The sequence below is a fragment of the Atractosteus spatula genome, chromosome 16 (genome assembly GCF_055471065.1).
Source record: "Atractosteus spatula isolate fAtrSpa1 chromosome 16, fAtrSpa1.hap1, whole genome shotgun sequence".
NCBI lineage: Eukaryota > Metazoa > Chordata > Actinopteri > Semionotiformes > Lepisosteidae > Atractosteus > Atractosteus spatula.
This window is the reverse complement of record NC_142721.1, coordinates 5,799,018-5,811,405: the sequence shown is the minus strand read 5'-3', so window position 1 is coordinate 5,811,405 and position 12,388 is coordinate 5,799,018. Positions and strand designations below refer to the sequence as shown.

Below are 12,388 nucleotides of genomic sequence, written 5' to 3'. Positions count from 1 at the left end.
TTTCCTTCCTGAACGCCCTTATACTTAATTTCCTTACATCCCTGAGTCTTTGTAATGTTCCTGAGCTTAAAGTCTTATTTTATTTTCTCATGAACAGGCAAACGGTTGTTGAAGGCACCCTGACCCACCCCTTTGCTCTCACTCTGTCCGGGGAAACTCTGTACTGGACAGACTGGCAGACACGCTCCATCCATGCCTGTAACAAGAACACAGGAGAGAGGAGAAGGGAAATACTGAATAGCATTTATTCTCCCATGGATATCCAGGTGCTTGGCCAAGAGAGACAGCCAAACAGTAAGTTTACTCTTCTTTGAATAAACCTAGTTTAGATACCTATCTGCATCTGTAAATATGTAAATACAGACTTCATATGTATATATCTGTGTCTGGTGTATTTATACTGTATGTGTTTATGCACGCTATAAAATAATCTGTTGGCTATTAAAAATATAAAGTTTTCCTTGATACTTTAGTAATAATTAAATGACCTTGCTTTTAAGAGAAGTAAATTCTGGATGTTTAAATGGATTTTTGTTATGGGAGAGTGGAACGCATTTTCAAACCCACAATTTAGAAATTCACTGGAAAGCTGTAGTGAGAGTGTTTTCACGTGGACCGTGCAAGGTTTTTGTAGCAGATGCACACTGGGTACACTGTTCGCATCCCCACTCCCATGAAGCAGTATCAGAATAAAAATTGGTGAAAAATTGAGCGAAGGCAACGAACCCCCCAGTGAATGCTCTGAACGGAAAATAGTTTGAACCCTTTTCCGTAGCCCTGAGCACAAGGGTAATGATTACGTGTGCCGTATTGAGTCAGTGAATGAAACATTCCTATTCTTCTCTGTTTTGCTTGTTTTCTCATTAAGTTTATCTGGGTCTCAGGTGCCATTAATCCCGAGGACACTGAGCTGTCAGCAGCTGGGACAAATTGTTTGTGGGGAATGATCATTGGAGGAAGTTCCTTTAAACACTGTTAATACTTAATGCTTTGAGATAGCTTATAAATCAAATCTGAAAGCTTCAATCCAAGTGATTGTTAGTTTTAAGCCCATTCAGATATGTAGGTGAACATTTTGTGTAGGTTTTTTTTCTCAACACAGCAAAATTTCTTATAGATATTATGTTTAAGAAATGACTCCATAGCAAACAGCATTCTTATTTTTAAGTTAAAAAGCTATTTTTTATTTTAATTTAAAAAAACTTAAAGCAAAACAGAAGTAATGGCACAAAGATTTGTTTATTTTGCAATACTGGTTTCTAAAGTCGAAAAAGGGACTTGTGGATGAAAAACTTCAAGTAGTCTTTTCTTTGCTGGAATGAAGAACAACATCATTTATAAAAACATGGATAGATAAAACAAATCTGAGGGGATACATGTATTGTGAGACATTCTCCATTCTGAAAATGCAATAACAGGGATCTTTCCGTTTCAGTCCTGTAACGCAACTTGCTGATGGCCTAATACCTGGCACAGCTTGTAATTTCTGTTATGTTCTGTTTTGCCTTTTTTTTCAATCAAATTTGAAACCCAACAGTCTCAAACAGAGAAATAACTACTGGAAAAGAAAGCAGTTGCACTAATTTTTATAGTCACCTCCTTTTTTTCCTTGCACAAGCTGAAGGACAGGTTCCAACAGACATCATAAATCAGAACAAAAACAATACGACCTTGTTCACTCAGTTTAAACTCTGGAGGCAATAGCATCTTGGGAGCTTTCCTTTACAGATAAATAAGATGTACATGCAATTAAAAGAAGTTTGTTCTGTGTTCCTTTTCTCGTTTTTTGGAAACCCTGTTAGAAGTCAGATGTAATGACAATCAGTCTGTCTTGGCATAGTGTAAATGTCAGTGTTGCCGTGTGTCGCTATCGCCATGGGAGAGTGGCATGGAGCCTCTTTCACAGGGGGGTCATGATTCCTCTCCACGTGCTTGTTGATACAGGGGCTAGTTAAATGTTTGAGTCAAAGATCAGCTGTTTTCAGGAGACTGTGAGAGTTCCACAGCAGAACAGTATGGGCCTCAGGTGAATGGAAGCTGGCAGTTTAGTTCTAGGCTTTCAAATGTGTGTACAACGTAAATACCCACACTGTGAGCCCTGATTTCAAGAGCCAACTCTTTAATTCCGACTAGAAATAATTGGTCTCCAAAGGTCTTTTTTTTCCTGCTCACATTCTTGAATGTATTTTAACTCAATTTCCGATGCTGTATTACATTGGAAAATGATTTTTTTAAACTTTTTTCATACTTTGTTCACCAGAACCCACCTGCATCCAAAAACTGTCCTAAATGTTACACCCCTTTACCCCTAGACACTTGGGGTCGTGTAACACCTGCAGAAGAGTAGGTAGATGTGCACCTTTAAAGATGTAGCGGAGCAAAAGTTTCTTTTGTAGAAAATAATCCCTGAAAGACATTCTTTTAAGAGTTTCAAATATTATCTTGTTTTTGTGCTAATGCAATGTAGTAATAAAAAAGGTTTTTCTCATGTTTTATGTGTATTTTTGAATGTTTCCGATTTGGGGAAGGAAGAATAAAATTCACATGTTTTCCACATGCATGTAATGGAACTAGGCAATAAGCATCATGATTTCTTGTTAAAACTGCCAGGTGATGAGGACATTTTACAATTAATTTTTATTTTTATTGGATGTATTTTCCTTTGAGCAGCCCAGAAAAGTTGTCAAAAAATTGCCAAAAAAAACAATACTGGGAAAGCTAACAGAAGCAAAAGGTATATTTTTAATTTCAAAAGACGCCATAACTTTCTGCCCCCATTGGTGAGTCTTATTGAATGCGCTGCTTAAGTTGGCAAAGTTTCTGAACAAGTGGGAATAAAAAATGTGGCACATGAGGAAATGATAATACCTTATTGGCAGTCTCTCAAATGCCTTCCATGTTCTTGGATCATTTTTTGTGTAGCTAAGCTCCTTTTTCAAGAATTCCTTTAAATCTGTCATGAGTGAAGGTAAAAAAAGAACGATGTGCACATCATTCAAAAGAGAAAATAGACTGGTTTTATTTTCAGGCAAAGGACGTAATAAATCACTGTTTTCAAGTTTAATCTTCTCCAGCAACTCCTGTGCTTAGTATTTTCAGTTAAAATTAATTTGAAGACCATATCTTTAAGCCTGGTTAGCTGCGACTTGACTGGACTTAACAAAATTGCCTAAAAGCAGGGCTATTTCATCTCAATAGATACAGCGCAGGGAGTTCATGTATTTACAGACACCTGGATTTTAGTTTTGTTTGAATTTTGCATGATTTTTCCACATATCCTAGGACTTGATAAAATTATTTGTATCTCCATCTATGGGCCTTGGATGAAAAATTAAGAATATAAGTAATATTCGCTGTTCTTTCACCTGCAGTTCCTACCCCCTGCGTCCATAACAATGGAGGCTGTACTCACCTGTGTCTCCTGTCGCCAGAGGAGCCTTTCTACAGTTGTGCCTGTCCCACGGGCGTTCAACTTCAAGAAGACGGCAAAACCTGCAAACCAGGTATCAGTCAACCTCTCAACAGTCTGTGAATAAAAACGTTTATGGGAAAAGATTTGCACCACTCGTGGGTTGAGGATTTCGTAATGGCAGCATCTAGAAAAGAATAAAGCAATGGCACTGTTTGCAATGAAGTGATTCTCAGAGTCACTTCATAAGTACCCAAGGAAGTTTGCAAAAGAGATGAAATTTTTCAGCACACCTAGCTTGTTTGCTATTTAGTAACTAATTCATCAGTGGATCTCATCATTCCTTGAATAAAGCACTGGTATCAAGGCTGGGTAGCTTGTTTGTAGACACTTCCAGCTCTGTATGTGAAGTTGTGCCTTTGGTTTTCTGTTTTGATTGCATTTCTTAATTTCTCGCCATACTGCAAACAAGTTTCTTTTTTAAGTATAATTCACTCTTCAAGTGTCATGTCAGTTACATGTGTTTGTCTGGCTTTTTAAAATTTCTTGGGACTCTAAAGGGGAAAGATGTTATATGAATCTTTCTGCTGGCAAAGTGATTTTGTCTTGATTCGCTTCTCAGTTTCTGCTGCTTAAATTACTCATAGATTTATTTGTTAAGTTGGGTCTGGTTTTGCATCACAAAACGTTTGCCAAAGGGACATGAAACTCAGTGTTTTCAGGTAGTTCTCAGAAAATATGATGTTTAACTTCGGTTAAAACTAAAAGAAAACAGAAAAAGTATGACAGCTGACACAGACTTTCCTTCGCACATCACTTAATTTGACCTTATTTTTATTTTTGTCAGTTGAGTTGTTTCTTCATGTTGGCACATTGGTCTCTCACAAAACTTTTATATGTAGTTATAACCAAATAGCCGTGAAAGAAATGGTTTAGTCTCTGACAGATGGCTGCTCCACAGTTCTTAATGCTAAATTTATATAAATAAATTTATATAATCATCAAAATTTACAAGCAGCCACATTCCTTGTGTTTGCATTTACCAGACTACTATGTTACAAATATGCATCCTTGCTCCATGAATGTTGAGTCTATGTATAGCACTACATAGTCAGCATTTCCCGTCCTGACTGTGTTATTAATTAAAACATAATGGTATATAATGGTATAACATGTGGTATATTGCTTATAATGACAGCAGCACAATGAAATTCACAAGAGTCTATCCTATGATGTCTTTGTTTTTCCTTGTTTGACTGTTTGTACTGTTCTGACATTGAAAAGCCCTGTAAATGTGCAGCACTATTAAATGAGAGACGGATTAGGTCTGTTTACCATAAAAATAGAAACTTCTGTCTCCCTTATTTGAAAGGATGATTGTACATATCTCACATATCTCAGGTTCTGTTTGCTTTTGCTGTGCAGTGAAGGAAACCAGCTGGAAATAAACAGTTGTGCTGCAGTCTGCTGTTAAAGACTAGTTCAATGAGTGAAATTGAGAAGTGCAGGAAATGGAAATTTGGGCATGCTTTTTTTAATGTGCTTATTAGAGTACACAAGTATATATCCAGAGTGTTTTGGGGCTAACTTGAACTTTTTGCACAGATTTGAACCATGAAACTCGTTCTATAATCCTTTCAAATAGAACTGTAGTACTGTATTTAGTAGGGATGGGATTATGTCTGTAATAAGCATAAGTAACTTTATGTTGTAAGATTAGATGTCTTCTTTTTTTTACAAATGAATGGATGTCACATTAAAAGCATCCAGATTAGGTTTCTGCAGTAATTATTATAGATAGATAGTAAGGGCAGATATTTCACCAGCTCTAAAGCAAATAATTTATGCAGAAAATAAAGATGTGATAATTAAATGCTTTTGTCAGTACTGCAATGTACACATAAGGTACAAATGTGTCTTATGGTGGATTGCCAGGAGTCATTAATGCTTCTTATCAAGATATCATACTGGTGGTTTAAAACTGTTAAAAGTTAACAAAGTTTCTTCTACCTATATTCTGTAAGCACACAATCAGCCCATTGTCTGTCAGTTCATAAATATGCCTCTCTTCTCTCACTGCAAGTGTTGGCGAAATTCATGTCTAAATTTCCTATATGGGTCATTGAGGATTTGAATAAAAATAATACAACAGCTCTGTTTATTATAGAGCTGGGCCAGCCTTGGCGTGTAAATTGGTATAAATCAGCTCGTTTAAAGCTGCGAGAAGAACACAGCCTCACAAATTTTAAGTATTTATGGTGGCTGGAGAATGTGTTCGGAGCCTGTGAGGCAATGGAACTATTGGCAAAATGCTGGTGAATGCAGATTTTCCACGATCCCAGGAGAGCATAAAACCACTTGTGAAAACAATGCCACAGTCTTTGGCTTTTCTTTTTACACACATGGTACTGCGGATGAGATGTTTATTTTGATAGGTGAAGGTCAGGCCTTAGAGGAGTCTGACCCCTTCTCAGGTCTACTAGCGAGTCAGAGGCACACCCGTTATCAAGGAAATCAGACCTAATCATGGCAAGGCACAGTTTATGTATTTTGTCAAAATGACTTAAACATGTTTTGCACAATGAAGCATGCTTGTCCAGCTTCCTACCAGCCATTTTTATCCATTTCTCACTGCGTTTTTTTTGGGGAAAAAGACGCATTTAAAGAAAGCTATTTCTGCGTAAATGTGTATATAAGTTTTCATTTTACTCGTCGTTTGAAAATGTAGGTCATACTTACAGGCCATCATAACAATTTATATTAAATTAAATTATTTAAAAAATAAAGTAAAATTCAAATATTTTCTCATTTCTGTATTTATACCACCAGGATTACAAGGCAGGACTGTGACCTGTATTCGTTTATACTCTTCATTACTCTCCAAGTACAACTTGGAGAAATGGAGTTAATTTCTGTAGTGCAGGGGCTTTCTGGGTAGAAAATGGAGACATTCAGATGAGCTTCCATCTAAACTGAATTTAAAACAGTGTCTCATTGTATCGACCTGATTAGCTGACTGGGGAAAGAGATGGGGGCAAGGATTAGAACCTGCAGCATCAATAGTCGCCACTTGTTTAGGTTGAGTGGGTAAATTGGAGCAGTTTTTGTCATTTTATAGACGTCTTGTCAATTACCCAATGTGGCGTGAGCCGAAGGCAAGATTGCAGCCGAGAAAGGAACTGTTTCTGTGCTGTCACGTCTGATCGGAGTTAATTTCACCAAAAGATTGCAGCTGACATTTTCTGCACTGAAGCGTGAATTGCTAGAATGAGATTGTTTTTTTTTAAATAAAGGGTCTTCCACTTAATTGCCTCCACAGAGTACATTTTAGACTAAAAAAAATAAACAATAGAAATTTAACTGTCTCCCAGAAATCAATTGAAAACACAGGTTCACAAAAACACTGATTCGGTTACTTACAGCAAAATGTTTAACTGAAGAACAGTGTGCAAAATGATGTGTTCAGTCTGCAACTCTAGATCTGTGGCTCTTTTCTATTTTGGGGAAAAAAAAATTCCCAAAATTTCAAAAATTTTGAATTTTACTGAAGGCGTTTTGCGCTCCTTTTCCAATGCTTCATCTATATTTTTTATCTTGTTATTAGGAGCCCAAGAAGTGCTGCTTCTTGCTCGGCGGACTGATCTGCGCCGCATTTCTCTGGATTTGCCCGACTTCACCGATATTGTCCTGCAGATTAATGACATCCGGCATGCCATAGCCATTGACTATGACCCAGTGGAAGGCTATGTCTACTGGACCGACGACGAGGTCAAGGCCATCCGGCGTGCCCAGATCGATGGCAGTGGGGCTCAGACTCTCGTGACCACGGAGGTCAATCACCCCGATGGGATTGCAGTGGACTGGGTGGCTCGGAATCTCTACTGGACTGACACCGGCACCGATCGCATCGAGGTCACGCGGCTCAACGGCACATCCCGCCGGATCCTGATATCAGAAAACCTCGATGAGCCACGGGCTATTGTACTCGACCCCATTCGAGGGTGTGTAGAATGAGCAGTCGCACATTTTGATCCATTCACATTAGGCTCACTTGCCTCGTTATTACCCTCTTTCAACACATTGTGTTTAAACAAAGTATTTTTTCGTTGTCATTAGATCAACTTTGAAAAGAACCCAGCAACTTTTCTTATAACTTTTGAAAGGCCTGAACCAATTTATTTTCTTGTTAACCCAGTCTGTTGCTATATGGTGTAGCTCACTCTGTAATCTTAGGGCAGGCTCAGATCACAAGCATCTGACCTTCAGGTACGTAGCATGTGCCATCCACATCACAGGTTCTTCAAAACAAATGACTGAAGATTATTTTGATACCCTTTGACAGTCAACACAAAGGTAATGTTTGATGTATTGCCTCCATTAGGTGCTTGCTTTTGTTTGCAATCATAAGGAACCAAATGGCATTTTGCTTGTGCAGGTATCATACTTGGAGAAACTGGTGCTCCTGCTGTTTATCAGAAACAACATGTGAAAATGTTACTCTGCACTTTCTGTACAAACCTGTAGAGACTGAAATCACTTCTTGTGAATTTTCAGCCTTGAACTAAATTGTGTCACAAACAGAGCTTTTAATTACGATAAAGAATAAATAATTGTTTCATAGTTTGGTTTGTATTTTGTACCATAAGCTCAGGAGATGGCTGTAGCCCTGGGCAGAATGCCCGATGATGTGTTTTAATTTTTGTCTGTGTTGCAGCTACATGTATTGGACTGACTGGGGGGAAAAACCGAAGATCGAACGTGCCAACTTGGACGGAAGCGATCGCATTATCCTTCTGAACACTTCCCTGGGCTGGCCGAACGGGCTAGCGATAGACTACACGGCGGGCAAGCTGTACTGGGGCGATGCCAAAACAGACAAAATTGAGGTATTTAAATAAAAGCGTGGAGTTGCAGGAATTTACTGTCACATTGCAGGGATTGTCTTGGCTTGCCTTCTTTGTTCATCATGACTCTCTGCCAGTTGTTTGGGTGAGCTCACCAAGCGGTTGTTAAAGGAAGCAATGCGCTGCTGTTGCAAGACATGCAGTTTGATAGTTTTGCCCAACCACCTTCTGTTGGACACTGGACACACACTACCAGATCACTAAATTCCAGTTCTCCACGTAACGCTGGGGTTGGAACCTCCGAGACTGCCACACCACAAAATTGAACGTTTCCCCCGCTCCAAGCTTGTGCCACGTCCCGCAGGCCCTCTCATTGTACTTATTGTACTTGTTGTCTTGCTACCAGCAGAGGTTTGCTTCTTAATTAGGCGTGCTTTCAGGTAGCATTGTGTTCTTTATTGGAGACCTACGCAAACATGTCTTGCCTTAGCTGAAAGTGTGCCTGAGAATATTCAGAGCTGTGAGAAGTTTTCGCACGAGGCTCATTCATTTTTTACCACCTTAATGTGGCAAAAACCTTTTATTGTATAAAATACATCAAGTTGATTTGAGAATACCATACGGTGCGGGCCTGCTTTCTGAAATAGCAGGGACGAGTGCTTCAATTCTCTTCTGTTCTGATTCTACAGACTAGCGCTGTTATGCATGAGGTTTAGAAAAATCTTTTGTCTCGTCATGCAGGGTGTTTAATTGGCCATGTTCACACACAATAAACTACTTTACTGGAGAATATTAGCAATTATAAAGAATACTATGAAGTACTTAGCCTAGTGACTCTCTCTGACTGTAAGAACCTTCGTTTTTTAGACTGTGTACTCTCTAGAAAGTTTGTCGTTTTGTATGCAATCTTTGTTTTGTTCTCTTCAAAATTAACATTTTATTTATTTTTGGAACACTATTTACTTCCTTAGGATAGGGGTGGACAGCCTTAGCTGTACTAGCTAGGCTCTAAATGACTTCATTGTATATTTCCTTAATTAGTACAAAGTTGCATGTTATTGCCATTTTGCTCAGTGACTGTTTAAAAAGTACCTCTAAAACCATCGTACTGTGGCTCTCCAGGACAGCCTTTAAAGATCCCTGTCACAAGGCATGTAGAGGCTTCTGGTTTCCACTCAAACTCCAGGCCTTCATTTCCTAATTGAACTAGCTATATGCAGTTTAATCTCATCCCACATCAGAAACACATATTGTCACGTGCTCTCTCAAAACAGATCTCTTAGAGGCTATTTCTCTAGTTGACTTGCTTAGCTCTGGTATATTTTACCTAGCAAAATCCTCATAATTACATTACATATCACCGTAATATTAATAATGAGATGCAGGTGAATATAGAAAAATTACATTATCTTATTTTGACCAACAGTAGATTATACTAGAGCTAATTATTTAAGGCTGTGGCTTATTTATAAAGCCATCGGTTAGAAACTGGCAGTAAAAAACACAATTGATCTCAACAGCCAGGTTTTAGGATAAGGGGTTACCAGGCTAGCATAACCGGGTAGATCTGAAAAAATCACAGTCCAACTTAGTTTAGATTCCAAATTAATGGTGCTGTCTTGTTGTGTATGTGCATATACTTCATGGTTTAAAGGTTGTGTAATGGAAACTACTTGCACAAACAGGTTTGCACATTTCTGAATGCCTTGACAGTCGTATTTCACTCAGTCATGTGCTCCACAGGGTCTATTGTATAAACAGAAGATAATGATGTTTGCCAGAAACCCATCTTAGTAATTTGTTTAACCCTTATTGCACAGTCCCATAAAGGCAAACAGAGCGCTGCAGGAAGATCTGTTGTGTTGTACAATAATTTTGAGTCAGTGCCTCCAACTTCCAACATTTTTGTCTTTTTGAATTGCAGTCCTTTTCAAGGCAAATTCCTGGTAACACGAGTTGTTAATGATAATATGAATTCTCACTGTAGGGTAATGAGGGTAATGGGTAAAACATTTAATTGTGTGCGTGGTTTATTTTTCTTAAAAGACAATAGAAGAAAGGCCTCTTTCTTGTCACTTGTTGCTCTTATGTTTGAGAAAACACACCATGTAACACGCCACATAAGTTTATTTGTACAAAACAACCAACTCTCTCTCACCTCAAAAGTTGTCAGTTCTGCAAATCTGAGACTGAATCATAAAAGCTTGTTATTGATTTATCCTCAACTGGGCGGGAAAAAAAACAGTTTCTCAATGTTTCCGGCAAGGTTAATAGATTTGTCTGTCAGCAAAAATCTAGAGGAAGGTGGTGTAGCTGCACTATAGCTGAATGTGTGATGGTATGTTGATTAGATGTACATTTTCACAGGGTGTATGGGGTTTCATGCGGGGAGACCAGCAGTTATTCTTTCCTTACCAAGTGCTTCCCATCTGCATGTTCAGCTGTTGCACAAAGGAGCCAGTCACTTCAGAAAGCGTTTACACACTGAAGGAGCCATTTGGCAGGGCCTGTCAAGAGGTGCATGACAGCAGTCTACAGGGCTTACCCCTGGCTCCTGGCACCCCACGGGAGCATTGTTCCCAGCTTCTAAAAACATTAACTGGAGGAGGGGGGGACAGAGCAGAGGAGCTGCCTGAAGCCTGTTTAAAACATATCTCACGGCGAAGGTTTGACTTGCACAAGCGCTGCCGAAATGAGGAAGGGGAGGAATGTGTGGGGTGGGGGGCAGTGGAAAGTGTTGATTTTCATTAATGGAAGCAGGCATGCAGAGCTCTGTGAATGAGATGAGAGTGAAAGGGATTAGGGTGCCCCCGTGGAGACATTGAACTCAAGAAGAGGCCAGTTGCATCCACGTGCAGTTTGCTCCACTCTTTTCTTCCCCCCTTCTCTTTCGCGATAGTATTCTGGAGGTGTTCTCGGTTGATTCAATTAGAGATGCAAGCAGGAAGAATATGTTGATTTGGGTTTTTTTTTTCTCTGTCCGAAGCAGTTTTTTTTTTTCCAGGGAGAGCATTTCTGAAAGTATGACAATGTACAAAGTGTCCCAGACCCAAATGTTGCTCACTTTGACAGGCTTGGATATGAGAATTTTTTACCTTGGTGTTAGAGTGAGCTAAGATGAATTCTTAAACTGGAGGTTTTTGGGGTTTTTTTGTATGTAAATAATAATAATAATAATAATAATAATAATAATAATAATGTAAATAATGTAAATAATGAATATAAAATGACAACTTTTTAAATAACTTAGTAAGTACTATATTAATGAAAACTAACAATTATAAGTGTTATAATTTCTGAATATTGCCTTAAAAAACTATCAGGCATTTGTGATTTCAAACGTAGCAGTAGTTTTGTCACTTTTGTCCTTTTAACTGATGATGTTAGGTCTTATTATAGTGTTGGGATTATAAAGCTTACCTTGTCTGGAGAAATAACACAGGTTCAGTCAGATTTTTTTTAAAGCAAATGTGCCAGTGTTTTTCTCTCCTTTCTTTTCTTGCCTGTGCGTGTGAGAAAGTTTATAACTGTAGAAAGATGGTTTCTATGGGCCTTTTTGAAGAGTGGAGAGACAGCTCCACAGTTGTAGGCACCAGAAAAAGGGGCCCTTCTTTCACACTGCGATTGACCAATGGGGTCTGGTGGGAAAGGCAGCCCTCTTTTTCTACACTGGAGGTGACCCTTGGTATTGAGCAACAATGAAGACATAATGGGGTCCTGGTTAGTCCTTGCTGGAACCCCACAGCCAGATGCACACTTCAGTGACTGGGGTGGTTTCAGCTCCAGAAACAGCTGACAAGCGTTTTCTGTTTGCTTTCTTTCAGAAGGGTTCTTAAAAGTCACCTAATGGAACTCATCCTTTCTTCTGGAAATCCACTTTAAACTGAAAGAAAGAAAGCGCTTGAAGTGCTAATGGGCAGAAATCCCGACATTTTAAAGCCATTAGTAATTTCTCATTAAAGTTTTTACATAATGAGCTTTTTCTTTTGCATTTTCCCCTTTCTTTTTGTCATGAAACGAACCAAGGCCATTTCTTTCCCCTGACGGGGAAAAAAAGCACATTTACATGTTTCTGTTTACCATTTCTTTTTTTTTTTCTTTTTTGGTGCCAGACTTTTTTAGAGATGAAATAAAC

At 38.7% G+C, this 12,388-nt stretch overlaps 1 protein-coding gene across 1 annotated transcript in view; it reads left to right on the top strand.

The window, feature by feature from the left end:
• lrp5 (low density lipoprotein receptor-related protein 5) overlaps nucleotides 1-12,388 on the top strand; it is a 72,036-nt gene that overhangs the window by 22,386 nt on the left and 37,262 nt on the right. The window contains exons 4-7 of the mRNA XM_088935039.1: nucleotides 98-294; nucleotides 3,372-3,503; nucleotides 7,014-7,410; nucleotides 8,124-8,295. Coding sequence (XP_088791165.1) covers nucleotides 98-294; nucleotides 3,372-3,503; nucleotides 7,014-7,410; nucleotides 8,124-8,295 — 898 coding nt within the window. The remainder of the gene's footprint in view (nucleotides 1-97; nucleotides 295-3,371; nucleotides 3,504-7,013; nucleotides 7,411-8,123; nucleotides 8,296-12,388) is intronic.